Source organism: Miscanthus floridulus, chromosome 13, assembly GCF_019320115.1.
Source record: "Miscanthus floridulus cultivar M001 chromosome 13, ASM1932011v1, whole genome shotgun sequence".
NCBI lineage: Eukaryota > Viridiplantae > Streptophyta > Magnoliopsida > Poales > Poaceae > Miscanthus > Miscanthus floridulus.
In genome coordinates this window covers 81,910,096-81,928,241 of record NC_089592.1, presented here as the reverse complement: position 1 = coordinate 81,928,241, position 18,146 = coordinate 81,910,096, and the positions used below count along the sequence as shown (strand labels likewise).

Below are 18,146 nucleotides of genomic sequence, written 5' to 3'. Positions count from 1 at the left end.
GTTTCAGAGACATGTTGCAAGAGTTTGTTCAAAATATTTCATCTGTTCCAGACGTATGTTCCAAGCGTTTTGATCTACAAGTTGTATATGCTTCACACATATATTGCAACAATATGTTTCAAATGTTTCATCTGTTCAAGTCTTTTGTTGCAGCAAGTTTTCATGTTGTAAGTTTGTAAGTGTTTTATCTGGATATTGCATATGTTTTTTACACATACGGTATTTTCTAATTCCTTTGCTCCTTTATAGTATAGATATGTTGCAAGTGTATGTTCCAGATGTTTTATCTGTTTTAGACGTATATTACATTCAAGTGTTTATGTTGCACTTGTTTCATGTTGTTCGGAGAGTTAAGGGGTGCGGGGGAGTGATGGTGGCATGTCACGGGCGCTGAGGAATGGGGCGCGGTGAGCCGATGGCCGGCAGACGTGATGCACGACGCGTTTGGGGCCTACGGCCGGGGGCACGATAGGGTGGGGTGCGCCTGCGGGACGGGACAAACGGATGGGGGCGGGGTGCCTGGATGGGGCGGGTCGAATCGAGGCGAACGGGGCGGATTGTGAACGAGTCGTACGGATGCTACGCCAGCGCGATGCGTATGCAGGCAAGGCGAATTAGCGGATGGGGGACAGGCTGTGCAGACGTGCGCTGAAAACAGCCGTCTGACGGAATCCTATCCCATCAGACGTCCGGGCGCCAGCACGTCCCATAATTTGGAACAAATGGAGTATAATGCCGCTCAAATATAGCAACTCACAATGCAAGCGGGCAGTTTTCTAATCGTTACACCTGCATTGCAGTCACACACCATTCTAATCCTCTGACTGCACATTTTGTTCATCATCATTCATCCCTCATTCACTCATCAGGCCAGGCCCGGTGAAAAGAGACGAGAGTAGCTCGCCCTACTCCCCCTTGCATGCATGGTTCCTTCCTCATTCGTCGATGCATGCATGCACCTGGCCAGGGCCGGTGACAGTAAGAACCTAGAGGTGCCTGCGTGCTAGATCTGCTCCATCTATAGGCGTCGGTAGCTGTAGCTGGTGGAGCGTCAACCTCACGTGATACACCTGATGGAGCAATATATATGTATTGAACCCAACCTCAGCAGCTGCCAAACGCCCAGAGACCACATCATCCTCCACCAATCCACCGGCCACCTGGCACATTCGCCGCCATGGCTGATACAACACCTCAACTGTTCCAGACCCAACCAAGCGGCGGCGGTTCCGAGAAAGGAGGCGACGACAGCAGCAGCGTTTTCTTATCCACCCTTCCTACGAGGGAAGGGTGGTGGGCCGCGCCGCTCTTCTGTCTGCACGGCTGCTGGCTCACGGCGCGACTCGCTAGGAGCGTCGAGCTCATGCAAGCTGAGATCAAGCCGCGCCCCGACGACGTCCTCCTCGCCACGTTCCCCAAGTCCGGCACCACCTGGCTCAAGGCTCTCGCCTTCGCGCTCATCAACCACTCCCGCCATCCGGTCATCATCACCGGCGCCGGAGATGACCACCACCACCCGCTGCTTAGCAGCAACCCTCACGACCTCGTGCCATTCCTCGAGCTGCCTGACCGGACCGTCCGTCCGGTCGCGGAGCTCGAGGCGGTCCCTTCCCCGAGGCTCCTGTGCACGCATCTCCCGCCCGCGCTGCTGCCGCCGGGCATGTTGATGACGAGCTCCCGCGACGTCTACATGTGCCGAGAGCCCAAGCACTACCGGAGACGACTTCTTTGCCGAGTGTCCCATACTTTGCCGAGTGCTTTTTATCGAGCGCTCGGTAAAGAGGCTATTTGCCGAGTGCCAGAGAGAAAGCACTCGGCAAACAACTGACACTCGACAAAGAGGTGGTTTGCCGAGTGCCGAGCACTCGGCAAACAATAACACTCGGCAAAGACCAGGTTTGCCGAGTGTCGGGCACTCGACAAACCAGAACACTCAGCAAAGGGCCACCGCCGTTAACGACCGGCAGCCGCCGTTAACCCTTTGCCGAGTGTCTTCTCTTGACACTCGACAAAGCGGTGATTTGCCGAGTGTCATTATTTGACACTCGGCAAACTATATTTTTTTCACTTTTGACCTCTAAACTTTTTCTGCAGTCCTCATACAGTACCTGGTACTCCATGTTCCAATGTGACACATTTCTCGGACTTTTTCTATATTTCTTTAATTTATTTCATTTAATTGAATTTTCTTGGATAATTCAAATTATAACTGCTAGTCATTCGAATAATGAAAAAAATGAATGGAAAAATGATATTCATGTTATTTAGTATAATGTGAGGCCGTATCCATGAACAGACCACCAATTTCGAACATCTTGTTCACGAAACATGACCACGAACTTGTGATCGAGTTGTTTTTAAATTCTATAAAAAGCAAACGAAGTTCGAAAATCATGAAACTTGTCAAGATGTCATGATATCATATGTGGAGGCTGTGATAAAAATTTGAGAAGGTTTCGCGTAAGTTGTCACGTACGATGTTTGCAAACCGAAGAATCTCCGAAGAAGTTTCATGATTTCGTGAAGAGGCCGACGAGGTGGTAAGCATCGTACGTGACGAACTTACGCGAAACCTCCTCAATTTTTTATCACAACCTCCACATATGATATCATGACATCTTGACAAGTTTCAAGATTTTCGGTCTTCGTTTGCTTTTTATAGAATTTAAAAACAACTTGACCGCAAGTTCGTGGTTATGTTTCGTGAACAAGATGTTCGAAATTGGTGGTCTGTTCCTGGATACGGTCTCACATTATACTAAATAACATGAATATCATTTTCCCATTCATTTTTTCATTATTCGAATGACTAGCTGTTATAATTTGAATTATCCAAGAAAATTCAATTAAATGAAATAAATTAAAGAAATATAGAAAAAGTCCGAGAAATGTGCCACATTGAAACATGGAGTACCAGGTATTGTATGAGCACTATAGAAAAAGTTTGGGGGCAGGAAAAAAAATAAAAACGGTTTGTCGAGTGTTTGCATTTAGCGCTCGGCAAAGGAGCCTCTTTGTCGAGTGCCAGGATGGCTGGCACTCGACAAAGAATTTAAAAAAAAGTTAAAAATACCCCTCTTTGCTGAGTGCCAGGCCGGGTGGCACTCGATAAAGAATTTAAGAAAATTAAAAAAATACTTTGCCGAGTGCCAGATCGTGGGCACTCGGCAAAGAATTTTTTTAAAAAACCCCCTCTTTGCCGAACGCCAGGCCTGGTGCACTCGGCAGAGAATTAAAAAAAATTAAAAAAATACTTTGCTGAGTGCCAGATCGGGGGCACTCGGCAAAGGGGGATTTAACCCCGGCGGCCCAGTCGGCCCGCACACACCGCACACACGCACGCTGACCGCACCAGCACCGCCGCGCCGCCCTGCATCCACGCCCGCGCCACGCCATCGGAGGAGGAGGAGAAAGAGAGGAGGAGGAGAGGAAGAGAGGAGGAAGAAGGAGAAAGAGAAGAAGGAGGAAGGAGGAAGGAGAAAGAAGGAGGAGGAGGAGGAGGTGCCCCGACCACCATTGCCACATCCCCGACGCTTCCCTAGCCATCGCCTTGTCCATCGGCGCCCTGGCCCCTTCACCACCGCCGCCCTACGACGCCCACTAGGTATGCCCTACCGCCGTCGTCGTCGTCATAGTATTACTAGTAGTTGCGGTAGTAGTAGTGGTAGAGTAGCAGTGGTGGTAGTCATAGGAGTGGTTGTGACATTGTTATATATATGTGGTTGGATATAATCTTGTGCATGTTGGCCATCGTGCTGTTGGTTTTCTTGCAGGTTTTGGAAACCCCACCGTGCAGGGGAGGTGCTGCCGAAATTTTGTATTGATAGTATTATATTTCTTTTTTTGCAAAGAAGAGCCCATTGGAGCGGAGCCGAAGTACCTCGGCGACCCCGATCGCCTTCCTCGCCACTGCAGGTCTGCCTGCACCGCGTCGCCTCGCCACTGCACCGACCCATCACGGCCTCGCTAGCCTGACTCCACCGCCACCCTAGGTATAACCCCTCTTTCCATATCATGGTCGTAGATCATGTAACCCAATTAGGCGTCTCCCGTTCGAAAGAGATACGGTTGGAAATATGCAGATATTTCCATATATAAAACCGTATCTGTTTCGAATTGTCCACGTTTTTTGGACAGCCCGTGGATGCATACGTGGGGTTAGTTTCCATGGTCTGCTCCGATCCGAGACAGAGTTTCGACATCATCTCCCTGTTGTTCTCCGGATACACACTCTCTGGCAGGACGTGTATTTGGAGAACAGCGGGGTGGTGCTGCCGAAATTCTGTCTCTGATAGGAGTAGAGCATGAAAACTAACCTCATCTACGGATCCTCGCGTGGGATTAGGACCTATCCTCACCTATTAGATAGTAGGAATGTCGTGTAGATGGAATTGATGTTTATATTACTCGCCCCTACATATGTTAGAGGATGGAGGACCATGAGTGGATGTACATGGGCCGCGCAAGTCAGGGTTAGGTCACCAATGAATGGATCAAAAAGACCGATGCTTTCTTGGAATGGGCATTTGGCGTGGCTGCTAAAGGAGCGAGTAAAATTTGCTGTCCCTGTAGCAAATGTGCAAACAACAAAAGACAAACGAAAAGGTCATGGGGGAACATGATGTAGAAAGGCCCGATCTTCCAAAAGGTATGACAGCGTCGATTGGTGGAGACTCGATGTTCACGATGTAGGCTTCGAACCTGTAACACCCCAGGTGTTTGCCTTCCACATTTGCACTTGCATTTCATGGACATGAGCATCATTCATTCATTCACAAGCTTATATCACATGAAACATGTCTTTGAAACATTGCAACGTATCGTTATGTTTCTTGTGTGTTGTTTCCTTTATGAAATGTAAAGTGTGCAACACTTAAGTGCAACATGTGCCACTCACTTAGTGAAACAAAGTTAGTTAGTACTATGCAACAAGATTAGGAAACAAGTGAAACATGACTATGAAACAGTTGTAACATTTAATGTGTTTTTCATTGTTTCAGTACATACCTTGCTTGACTCTTGTATGACCAATGTATGGTGTGGCTAAAAACTCTTGTAAGTGACTAATTTACATATAGAATGTCTTTTGGAACATTGTTCATGTTGATCACTTTGACTAATTAGGTTCCCAAGTCATGGTTTGACCAAATTTGACCCCCGAACCCTTTTGTTTGACTGTTTAAAAAGTGTGGCTTAGGATGTTTGCATGTCTGAGCAACCTAAAACAAAGTTGTAGCAAATTTTATAAGGAACAAACTTTGTTTAGAAGTCAAGTCATGAAAATGTGCACAACATGTTAAAAAAGGACCCACAAGTCAGTTTTGGGGTTGTATTTGACACTTAGAAATTTTCTAAGTATAAGGGTTGGATTTTAGTTTCATGTACCCAACTTATTCACCTTGTAGCTCCCAAATCAAGCCGATTTAGCTCGTACTCCAATTGGCAAACTTGTAGTACTCACTTGGATCTCGAACTTTGTCATTTACACCATGAGCTGGATCATCACGGTTTAGGAGTAAATCAGTGTTAAACTTCGCCTGTCAGTCGGAATGGACGAACTCTGAAACGCGAGCTTCAGACCGATCATGGCCGACCAAGGTTAGAGGATGGCCGCCGCGTGGCCGCCACGCGCCTGGCTTGGCCTGACCACGCCGCGTGCTGGCCGGCTTGAAGTGGCGAACGCCCTGCTGCCCTCCGCACGCGCTCTGCCTCCCCCTTCACTTCTTCTGCTCACCAGAAGCGCCGAAGCGGAGCCACCGCCCACCATTGTCCCGCCGAGCAGCTCCGCCGATGCATAGAGCGCTCGCCATCGCCTTCTACCTCGCTCCAGCTAGCTGGAAGCTTTGCATTGCTTAGCTCCATCATCTCCACCGACTTGTAGCGTCAAATCGACCTTAGGTGAGGAACCTTGGCCTGTTTCCGACGCCGTAGCCATGGCCAGACCTCACCGGTGTTACGATTCGTCGTGGCCAGAGCATCACCGCACCACTCCTTCCCTAGCCTTCGTTCCGTCTTCTCTAGCACGCGTAGTGGCTCTAGCGATGATGTTACCGGTGAAGCCAGTCTGGCCTAGCCAGAACATGGCCGCACACCGTCGCGCCATGGTCGCCACCGGTGACCTCCCGTGGCCACGCTCGAGCACTTCACCTCAGCCTATAGCGGTAGCATAGATAGGTCCGCCGTGATCCCAGGAGGCCTACGAGCACCTTAACAGGGCATTGGGCGCCGTACTTCGCCAGAGCTCTGCCATGCGCCATGGCCGAGGCGTCGTGCGCCATGGCCGACGTACCTAGGGTTCGGTAGAGGTTGCGTGTAGGACATGGCTAGATGCGGTTCGTCGAGGCGAGCACACCGGTGCCATCGCTTTCGCCGGAGGAGCCGCTGTCGGCGAGTTTCGCCGTGTGCCGCACCGTCGTCGTGCCTCCCCTGTTTCGCTGTCGCTGACTGGTGGGGTCGGCTGACACCCGGGTCCCACACGGCAGTGGCTGTTTGAGTCATAAGCTAGTTCAAAAATTCCAGTTTGAATGTTGATTTGAGATTTTTGTATCTTCAAATGTGTAGATCTAAATACTGTGATTCAAATTTTGTTAGACTCACAATGAGGTCTAGTATTTAAGAAAAATATGTCTTGAGCACTTTATGTAGAAATTTTGGATGAATTAAAGAGGAACTTGAAAAGTGTTTTTGAATGCATGCAAACTTGTTTAAATCATAACTTGAGTTTCTGTGATCCAAAAATTGTGAAATTTTGTGGGTAAGTTAGTATTGCTTAGTAGAAGCTCTGGTTAAAATTTGAGGGTCATTGCATGTGTAGTTTTTGAGTTATATATTTTCCTTTTATCATTTATGGATACTTGTGTGAATTTTTGTAAATTATCTAGGAATCCTATGGCCATGAAACTTGGAAGGTAGTATCTTGGTACCTTAAGGATGCTAGGAAAAATGTGAAATCTGTTGCTGGACACTTTTCACTAAGGTTTCCTAATTATGCCATTTTAAGCCTTTCTGCCTTACCCATTTTGTGTAGGCTGTTATACTTACTAAAATGGTGTGAAATTGTTATGGTAGTCTACTTAGGGCATGTAGTGTCTACTGTAATTTTTGTAGATTTAATGGTGTAGTTTTCATATATATTTATTATTTGCTCTAATTAATTAAATAAATTAAGAAAGGTATTAGAGGAAATGTTTTGGTGATGAACACCCTACTTTATGGTGTCCTTGTGATATGTGTGACATGTGAGTAGATTTAGTTTTGTCCAATTATATGTTTACATCTTAAGTTATTAATTATTCGTTTGCATTATGTCCCTCTGGACAGATCTGGGGACTTTAGAAAGTTCCCCATGATATTTTGGTTTTCTATGAATGTGATGAATACAAGAGTTGTAGATAATTTATGTATCTAGCTCCTGTCAAAATTTGAGGGCATTTGGCCTAGTAGTTTAGAAACTACAGCTGTTTAAAGTTAGGTTCCAGTTTTTGCTTCTTCTCTGCCTTGTGAGGATAGAGTTCTGTTGATTGATGAATTCGACCTGATAAAAGTTTGAATCATGCTTTCAGGTCTAAAATGAATTGTAGATAATTTCATAAGCTTTCCAGATTGTCTTGTTGCATGTCATTTGGATTTATAAATCTCCAGTTATGGCTAGTTTACTGTACCGCTATATAGTCTCCATTTTGTTGAAATACAAATGCTTGAGTGTATGCTTGTGCAATGTTCTCGTTGATTGTTTAGGGGTTAGCCTAACTTGAGAATATGCTTAGGTGCAGGTCCTAGGTCATTAACTGAAGATGAGCAATTATACATTAGGTTGTATAAACTTGGTAAGTAAAGTGATTTGAATAGGGCTTAAGTTGGAATATGCAAACTACAACGAACATGCGCATTCCCCGAGCATCCCTGACATTCGTTCATGTGCATCCATGATATTTATCTTGCGCATTCATGCAATAGGTGTGCCGGAGGGAGTGACGTTGCTAGAGTTCGAGGGAGCCAACCAGGAGGAGGAGCCCGAGGTGCAGGAAGCCGACGAAGCAGCCGCCACGGAGGAGTTGCTCGAGTGCCCTGACCACCAGCCTTCCTCGTTCCTGAAAGGCAAGCCCCAGAGGATATTAAGCCTCCCATGCTTTTACAAATACATTGAGTATCTTTTATTCGTTGATGATGCATTAAGTATAGGAATTGGTTGGAACCAATTGCTGCATTATATATCCTTCCTTGTCCAGATATCGCACTGGAATCCTATTTAAGTTCAGGACGGGTTAAATGCTTAGCCATGCTTAGTGCGGTAGAAGTCAGGTGATTTCCTATCACCTGCGAGCTTTAGGATGAGGTGGATCACGGTTGGCTATATTTGCTATCGTGGAAAAGAACCATGTGAATAATGAATTGAGACCGGGCGGGGTCTTGTGTAGGTTTGGACATAGTGACTCCATCTGAGTCGTTTAAGGACCGATATGCTGTACGTCCTCATGTCATGTTGAACGCAGCCTAACACTTAGCTGGCCGGATAAGTCATTCCGACCACGAAGCCTAGTAGCTCGGTTCAAGCTGGGGACGCGAGCAGGGGTCCGCAATCTGAATGGAAGTAAGGATGTGCAGGGAACTATTGGCGTAAGCCCAAGGGCGGGTTAAGTCACCGAGCACTCATGGCAGAGTGGTTCTCTGATTTTGCGGCACTGTTCGGACTCGCGACTTCTGAATTGTACCAACGGTGACTTGTTGCGACCCTGACGGGGGAAGCAGGGTTTGTGTTTAGGAATACCCCTCCAGCTAGATAGGAATCGATTCGAATCGTCGTCTCTCCCGGATAGTGAGAACTTAACTGAGCAGTGGCAACGTAGATTCAATTAATTTAACGATATGGTTAAATGGATGACGATGATAAGGTTGCCACAATGAATACCTGATATGGTTATTAATGTTTGCACCCTAATAAAATGATTGCTTAGTACAGGTGCTAATATAGATGACATGTTAATGGCTAAAAAGTCACTGCTAGTCAGGTTAAGAGTTGATCATATTACTTATGCTTTTCTACAAAAAGAAAGTGTCAGCCAGCTCCACTACATTAAGCTATGCATAATCCTTGGTGTCATTTGTTTGGTTTTCGATGGGTAAGTCTAGCTGAGTACATTCCCGTACTCAGGGTTTATTTCCTCTTGTTGTAGATGACCTTCTATATCAGGGATTCTATAAGTATTGTCTCCACCCGGCGGGTGATGAAGACTAGATCATAGGCATGATCTCCATTCTCTTATCTGAATGCTTTTGCGGGCCGTGATCAGCAAACCAGTATGTGTATTTGAACTCGGTGTGTGAGTTAAACTATTTGCTTCCGCATGTTTACAAGACTTGTTTTGTAATAACAATGACTCTGTGATGATGTAATCTATTTGTGAATGTCTGTGAAATGTTGTAACGTACGATATGTTATGTTGAATTACTATGATCTTGGTTGTATGCAAGTTGGTTTGAAATCCTTCGGGATTTCGGTTGACTACCGGGTTTATATGGGCTCAAGTTCGAGAATTTGATCATTTCGGCGATTGTTTTTGTACTTGTGTTCTTATAAATTGGTCCATTCTGTGACAGAACCAATACTAATTTGGACCCCCGCAACCGTTACACCACTGCTCCATTGGTTATCAACCACGCGAACGCGATTGACCTCGCCAAGAAGGCTTTCCTACAAGCGAATCAAGAACACAAGCAAGAACGGGATGAACGCAATCTAAAATTGTAAATAAATATGAGGCTTACGAAAATAAGGAGTTGAAGTCTTTATTCGAAAGGACTAATCGCCACAAGCGAAAAAGATCAAGAACTGGGGCCCTGGTTCACAGCAAGCAGCCTTGGCGGCACAGTTGCAGCAAAACGATGTCTGTTTTATGAGGAAATCAAGAATTAAACAAAACCCAAACCCTCAGGAGAGCGACGGCTACTATTTATAGAGTCTTGGGCGTCACCCCCCTGGACGCGCCCCTAATGGGCCCAAACACGATACATGGTCCAACGGACCAAAAGACAGTGTCGAGCACCCTGGTAGATTCTGGATGCTAACTTGTTTCGACGATTCCCATTGATTCCGAAGGTCTTTTGACGTGAAACCAATTGGGTTGGCTTCCTTATCCAATTAGCTTTCCATCCATATGTGGATCATCGAAAACGGAGTCCGGATATATCCTGGGTGACCAATTTATGACAGACTGGTCCTGGAACCCGAGACAGACTCAAACTTGAGTTGCTTTGGGCCTCCACCTCGGGGACTCGAACCGAATTAGCCTCGGACCTCCTTTTTGACTTGGACACCCTCGCTGATCTCCTTGGTCTCCATATGGTTCTCCAAGCATGGTCATATGTATGGAGGTCATGTCCTCATCATCCTCCCTTTCTTAATGAAAAGCCGTCCTCGGCGTCGATTTTGCTTGAAGTCGATCCTACACAACATGAGGACAAACGAGGTTTCCAAAATAATAGGAATGGACAATGTTGTGAGAAAGAATATGACCACATGTCCAGGTTTGTAGCATGTCTTGTCCTACAGACATGTAGTCTGCTCAATTGAAATACACACGATCTTTGCCAATACTATCCTGCAAACGATTAGTACTAACAAGAAATATATGCTCCCTTTCTTTGGATTCCACTTGTGTTCGAAAAGCAAAATTAGAGGAATATGGCATAACAACAGTGTTGATTTTACTATCCTCTAGTTGATCATTAATTTGTACAACAAAAGGAGAATTCGGATTAGTACAAATGTAAACTCGTTGTATCAAATATTGCCCTTGGTTGTTATATTTACTAAAAACATGATATATATGTCTAGAGAACCATGGCAAATCAGCATATGCATAAAGTTTCTCCTCTAAAGAACTAAAATTAAACGGAACATCAAATTCAATGTAATCCAAAGTATTTAAAGAAGACAACAATTTCAGTTCATCAACTTCACTAGCATTATGAATAACAAGTCTATTTTCAGCACAAGTGCTCGATTTCAGCACACATATATCATGATCATTCTTCAATGATTGCATAGGTATAACATAAATATCATCATGCAAGTCATCTTCATCACAAAAAACATCAAGCAAATCATCTTGTGACAAAGGTAAATCAAGCGAAGGCTCCACTAAAATTTGCTCTATCATAGCATGATTGGTGAAAAAAATCAGCACATCAAGAGAACTCTCACCTTCCATGAGTTTAGCATCGTGGCCATTACCTTTGCTCTCATGTTCAGCAGGCGTAATAGTTGATGGTTCTGAATTTTCACATGAGGCTATGAGCATCTCCTTTTCTGTCACGTCATCCTCGCTCTTTTGCACATTGTCCTGCAAAAGGTTAGGCATAGTAGGAGGAATAACAAGAGATTGATCTAGTTGATGCACCTCATCATTTGAATTAATTACAAGAGATGGATTAACAAATTTTTCTCTCATAAGATGTTTCATATCATTCCAAGTTTGAGGTTTATCAGAAGGATCTAAAGACTCCCATCAAGATAAAGCAGAATGTCACAAAACACTAGCTGCATTTTTTACCTTCCTCCTTGGACACATAAAGCGAGTAGCAAATATGTTATCGATGGCAATTTCCCACTCCATGTACACATCAGCACCTATACCATCATAAGTCGGTGGATACGAATAACCTGTCATTGTTAGAAGAGAGCAAAAGACAACACAAAAGTATTATCCCTATCAACGACTTAGGTTGTGGACAAGAAAAAAAACAAGGCACTCAACTCTCAAGCGTCTTACCACGGTCTTACAAGTGTTCTTACCAAAGCAACAGGTGGTGTAATCGGTCGGTGACTGTGATACCATTGTAGCTTGAGTGTAACAGTTGCAAGGCGAACCTGTATTTGGTTAGAAGAAAGTGGGGCTTGGACAGGCACAATATAGTAGCAAGGAATAGCAATAATTTAATTCAGAAATTGCAAGATTGAAAAGTAGTCCCAAGCTAGTCTATGTCGCTGGCCCAAACTGGCCCTGAACCTAGTTCAAGCAAGCAATACAATACAACTCAACACAAGGACTCAAAAGGATGCAAGCACTTCAGAACTTTTTTTCACTTTCTTTTTCTTTCCTTCTTTATTTTTTTCTCTCTTTTTTAGGTGCGACTTTTTTTTCCTTCTTTTGGTTTTTGCACCTCTTTGCCTTTTTCTTTGTTTTATGTTTTTTTTATCTCACAAAAGTGCCGCACATAAGAGATTAGACTTTAGATATTTCCACTATGGAAGAAAAATACTTAACCGAGGAAGCCGTAGAAGGAATTGCTAGACAAAACAAACTCAATCACGCAACCCACTCCGTGACTATTTCAGATCCAAAGAAAAACTGGAGATCAATCTGATGCAAGCCACACTAGGAAACAAGACTTGACACTAGACCAAGAACAAGATCAGAACACAACGAACACTAAGACGCGGCGAGGGATGACAATTCAATAAAGCAAACTAAAATTAAAAAAAATTGCAAAGGCACAACGGGGCTATAGGACTAGAGATATGTGATAGTGTATATTTTTTTGGCTTTTTGTGGACTATAGGTAAAACAAAAACAGTAGCAATCTAAAGCGGAAAACAAAGTTATACCTAACGGGCAACAAGGGCTCTGATACCACTTGATGTAGAAAGGCCCGATCTTCCGAAAGGTATGACAGCGTCGATTGGTGGAGACTCGACGTTCACGATGTAGGCTTTGAACCAAGACTGATTCGGACCCCCACAACCGTTACACCACTGCTCCGTTGGTTATCAACCACGCGAACGCGATTGACCTCGCCAAGAAGGCTTTCCTGCAAGCGAATCGAGAACACAAGCAAGAATGGGATGAACGCAATCTGAAATTATAAATAAATATGAGGCTTATGAAAATAAAAAGGAGTTCAAGTCTTTATTCAAAAGGACTAATCGCCACAAGCGAACAAGATCAAGAACTGGGGCCTTGGTTCACAGCAAGCAGCCTTGGCGACATAGTTGCAGCAAAACAATGTCTGTTTCACGAGGAAATCAAGAACTAAACAAAACCCAAACCCTAAGGAGAGCGACGGCTGCTATTTATAGAGTCTTGGGCGTCACCCCCCTGGACGCGCCCCTAATGGGCCCAAACACGATACACGGTCCAACGGACCAAAAGACGATGTCGAGCACCCTAGTAGATTCTGGATGCTAACTTGTTTCGACGATTCCTATTGATTCCAAAGGTCTTTTGATGTGAAACCAATTGGGTTGGCTTCCTTATCCAATTAGCTTTCCATCCATATGTGGATCATCGAAAATGGAGTTCGGATGCGTCCTGGGTGACCAATTTATGACAGACTGGTCCTGGAACCCGAGACAGACTCGAACTTGAGTTGCTTTGGGCCTCCACCTCGGGGACTCGAACCAAATTAGCCTCGGACCTCCTTTTTGACTTGGACACCCTCTCTGATCTACTTGGTCTCCATATGGTTCTCCAAGCATGGTCATATGTATGGAGGTCATGTCCTCATCAGAACATCTTTGGAAGAATGGATTTATGGCAGACTATACCCGGTGGGTCTACCATGGTGAAGCCAATCGTATGAGAGAGGAGGTGGTGAGACCACGCGTTGAGGATTATGATGCTGATGCCGAGGTAGTAGACATGTTAAATGACTATCACGAGGCACAGTTCACTGAAGGACGTACGGAGGAGGAGCCAGAGGCAACCGCAAAGGCGTTCTACGACATGTTTGCCATGGCATAGAAACCTCTTCATGGCCAGACAAAGGTTTCTCAACTGGATGCCATTGGACGCATAATGGTGTTAAAGTCCCAGTATAGCCTGAGTCGAGACGCCTTCGATGGTATGCTGACAGTTATTGGCAGCCTGCTTCCGGAGGGTCACCTTCTACCAAAGAGCATGTACGAGTCACAGAAACTCCTTCGTGCACTTAAGATGTCGTATGAGCAAACAGATGACATGGCACAAAAATGGCAAACGATACAATCCTGACAGGATGGTATATGCATCTGATGGTGAAGCATGGACCCACTTTGATAGCATTCATCATGAGAAAGTTAAAGAGGCTCTTAATGTACGTGTTGCGCTGGCAAAAGATGGGTTCAATCCTTATGGAATGATGGTTGCCCCATACACATGTTGGCCCATGTTCGTTATCCCCCTCAATCTCCCCCCGGCGTATGCTTTCAACGACAGAACGTATTCTTATCGTTGATAATTCCTGAACACCCGGGGAATAATATAGGTGTGTTCATGGAGCATGTGATTGATGAATTGGTCCATGCTTGGGAGGAAGGGGTATGGACATATGACCGAGCTACAAAGAAAAACTTCAAAATGCATGTTTGGTACCACTACTTCCTGCATGACTTCCTAGCGTATGGGATATTCTACACCTGGTGTGTTCACGGGAAGTTCCCATGCCCAGTATGCAAGGAAGGTCTGAGGTTCATTTGGTTGTAGAAGGGTGGCAAGTATTCATCATTCGACAAACATCGGCAATTCCTCCCTCTTGACCATGCATTCAGACGAGACATCAAGAACTTTACGAAAGGTGTCATAGTGATAGACCCTGCACCACTGATAATGACTGGTGCCGCGGTTCGTGAACAGATAGATGGTCTCGTGGTCAATCCAGAAGGTGGTTTTGTGGGATATGGTGAGCAACATATGTGGACTCATAAGTCGGGCTTGACTCGGCTCCCCTATTTTGATGACTTTCTCCTTCCACACAACATTGATGTAATGCACACTAAAAAGAATGTCGCCGAGGCACTTTGGGCAATAATCATGGACATTCCTGATAAGTCAAAGGACAACGTTAAGGCTAGAGTGGATCTGGCAATGTTATGCGATAGACCAAACCAATATATGAAGCCTCCTAGTCGCGGCAAGACATGAAGAAGGCCTAAGGCTGATTTTGTCTTGAGCAAGCCCCAAAGGAGGGAAGTACTAGAATGGATCTAGACGTTAATGTTCCCTGATGGGTATGGAGCTAATCTAAGGAGGGGAGCGAACTTATCTACTATGCGAGTCTTAGGGATGAAGAGTCATGACTATCACATATGGATTGAGCGGCTTCTTCCGGCGATGGTTCGAGGCTATGTCCCTGAGCATGTCTGGCTAGTGCTAGCAGAGTTGAGCTATTTCTTTCGCCAGCTTTGTGCCAAGGAGTTATCTTGGACCGTGATTGCTGACTTGGAAAGAATGGCACATGTGTTGCTCTATAAGTTGGAGAAGATCTTTCCACCCAGCTTCTTCAATCCGATGCAGCATTTGATTTTGTACCTCCCGTATGAGGCACGAATGGGGGGGCCATGCAGGGCCATTGGTGCTATCCAATCGAGAGATGTCTAAAGGTTCTTCAAAAGAAATGTAGAAATAAATGCAAAATCAAGGCTTCCATTGCAGAGGCATACATTCTGGAGGAGGTGGTGAACTTCCATCTTGTTGTTTTTCTCGCAGTCGGCGTCACATGGTGGCCAACCTTGCTCCATCTTCAAGGCATTTGCTATGGCCCACAAGGGCAAGGCAACGTTCGACGTCGACTACAACCTGGAGGATGGGCCCGAAACGTACAACAATGCGACCGTCCACAACCGCCTCAGTGAGTACACATCGATGGCAAGGGAGGTCCATGGGCTAGAGTACAATCTGAGCACCGAGGACCTTGATGGAGAAGTCATCATGAGAGTGGGAGGATACAAGAAGCATAGGCGGTACTGGATTGGCGATGGCGCAATCGACTCGACCGCTACTCCCAGTCTCTCCTAGATTCGAGCAAGCAGCACGAGCACCAGCCCGGCCATACGACCTTGGCAGGACACTTCACACCACTATGTGGAGGCACTCGAGGTTATTCCTGGTTTATTCATCGTTCATTGGTTTTTTTATACCTTTCCTTTGTATTATTGTAACATTGGGGTGAATATATTGTAGGCCCAGCTGGAACAAGAGAGGAGGATACGGGAGCAGATGCAGACGAAGATGTAGAGGGTGGAGGCTGAGCAGCGGAGGATGGCGGAGATTCTTTAGTACATGCAAAGTCTTGGCGCCGCTACGGGTGTAGTTCCACCACCTTAGCTATTCGCTCCACCTCCTCACTATTCTACTCCTGTGAGTATAAATATTTTAGTTTGTATGTTCATGCTTACGGTCAAACTTAGTGGAGTATGAAAGTTTTATTCATGTATGTTATATATTTATCTTGTCTCACACATGTAATCTCTTCTCCTTTATGCAGAATCAATCGGCGGCATCGAACGATCCTCATGCTTCAGCGAATCCTTCACCAAATCAGTCTCATTGGCTATCTGGTTAAGATTCTTGTGGTTGTTAATGGTACTTCTATTTGTAATTGTGGTTGTAGATGATGGAGCACCTGTATTACTTGTGAACTTATTTGTGATATATTGTGAGACATGTGATGTTTGTGATATATTTGTGACGTTTGTGATATATATGTGGTGCTGGCGATATATATGTGCTGTTGATGATATATATGTGATGTTGGTGATGTTTGTTATATATATCTTCTGTTTGTTTGGATGGGATGTAAAAAATAAATAAAAAATACTGTTTTCAATCACTTTGCCGAGTGCAATTGCCATAACACTCGGCAAAGTGACTACCTAGAAACATGCTTTGCCGAGTGCAAAGGCCATTGTACTTGGCAAACATCATAAATTTGTCGAGTGCCACGAGTCAGGCACTCGGCAAAGGTCTCCTGTTTGTCGAGTGTCTTGACAGGACACTCAGCAAATAGACTACCTTTGCCGAGTGTCTTGCCGGTGGCACTCGGCACAGTAGCCACCTTTGCCGGGTGTCTGAGTCAACGACGCTCGGCAAAACGGCGACCTTTGCTGAGTGCTTGATCTTGACACTCGGCAAAGCCGCCGTCACGGTGTCGCTCGTCGTCAAGGCGACTTTTCTTTGCCGAGTGTCAGATTAGCACTCGACAAAGACTTTGCCGAGTATCCGATAAAGTGCACTCGGCAAAGAAATCTTTACCGATAAACTATTTACCAAGCACTCTTTGCCGAGTGTAACACTCGGCAACGGCAAAGACTTTGCCGAGTGTATATCAGTTTTTGCCGTGCCGAGTCCCTCGGGGATTTCGACAAGGCCTTCGAGCTGTTCTGCGAGGGGGTCTCGGTCTGTGGGCCTGTCTGGGAGCACTACCTGGAGTACTGGAAGCTGAGCAAGAAAAACCCTAGCAGTAGCAGGGTTCTCTTCCTCAAGTACGAGGAGATGATGGCGCAGCCTGCCAAGCATGTCAGGACGCTCGCCGAGTTCCTAGGCGTTCCGTTCACCGAGGAAGAGGAGAGCGGCGGAGTCGTGGAGGAAGTGGTGAGGCTGTGCAGCTTCCAGAACCTGAAGGATCTAGCTGCGAACACGCATGGAGTGTCCGGTCAGATCGGTGCCGCCGTCGCTAATCCCGTCAAGAATTCCTTGTGGTTTCGGAGTGGCAAGGTAGGACTTAGGAGACTGGGAGAACTACCTGACGCAGGAGATGGCACACAGGTTGGATTGCATCGTTGAGGAGAAACTCAAGGGGTCCGGCCTCACCTTTTTGACAGGAAAATTTCCTGCGTTCCAAAGAGCCTAAACTATGTTTTAAAAAACCTGTCATTGTTAAAATTGTCGGTTTTTTATGTATCAACATATGTCACTACATCCTCATTGGGTCTCACAGGAGTGCCGTGTGTGCCTAGCTAGCTCCTTCGTGTGCTAGGCACCGGTAGATGTGGACAAAAATGCAAATGGAATGGATTGATACTACCCGTTTCAGTCCTCTTCATTCATAAAAGAGGCATCAGCTGTCCACAAATAATACAAATACACTCAAGGTTTAATTGCTATTTAAATTAAAGCAAGCTGATATGGTAATACCATATATTGCCTAAAGCACTGATGGGCAAGAGATGTTTTTTTTTTACCCGTGCAACTATTTCACAAAGAGCTTTCACAAACAGGTACAAATTACAGCCATTCATAACTGTTTATGTTCATTTTGACCTCATTATAAATGCAGGTGGATACATGAGGGAGCCGTGCATTGCAATTGAAAGTTTTTTTAGTAATGGCAAATTGAAAGTTAAAGGAGGTTGCAAAATGAAAGCTAATACCATATACACACCAGAGAAT

The 18,146-nt window shown here is 45.3% G+C and overlaps 1 protein-coding gene across 1 annotated transcript; it reads left to right on the top strand.

Annotated features, from left to right (window-relative positions):
- Window positions 1-1,177: 1,177 nt before the first annotated feature.
- LOC136498993 (cytosolic sulfotransferase 5-like) lies at window positions 1,178-17,540 on the top strand. The gene is made up of 5 exons (XM_066494690.1): window positions 1,178-1,706; window positions 2,406-2,425; window positions 11,454-11,479; window positions 12,667-12,676; window positions 17,103-17,540. The coding sequence occupies exons 1-5, from the start codon at window positions 1,178-1,180 to the stop codon at window positions 17,538-17,540; spliced, it is 1,023 nt and encodes a 340-aa protein (XP_066350787.1).
- The last annotated feature ends 606 nt before the right edge of the window (window positions 17,541-18,146 follow it).

Coding starts and splice junctions, on each gene's coding strand:
- LOC136498993 (XM_066494690.1), top strand. CDS start 1,178: ATGGCTGATACAACACCTCAACTGTTCCAGACCCAACCAAGCGGCGGC. Junction 1,707..2,405: donor CTACATGTGCCGAGAGCCCA/AGCACTACCGGA, acceptor ATGAAACTTGTC/AAGATGTCATGATATCATAT. Junction 2,426..11,453: donor AAGATGTCATGATATCATAT/GTGGAGGCTGTG, acceptor TTCTCTCATAAG/ATGTTTCATATCATTCCAAG.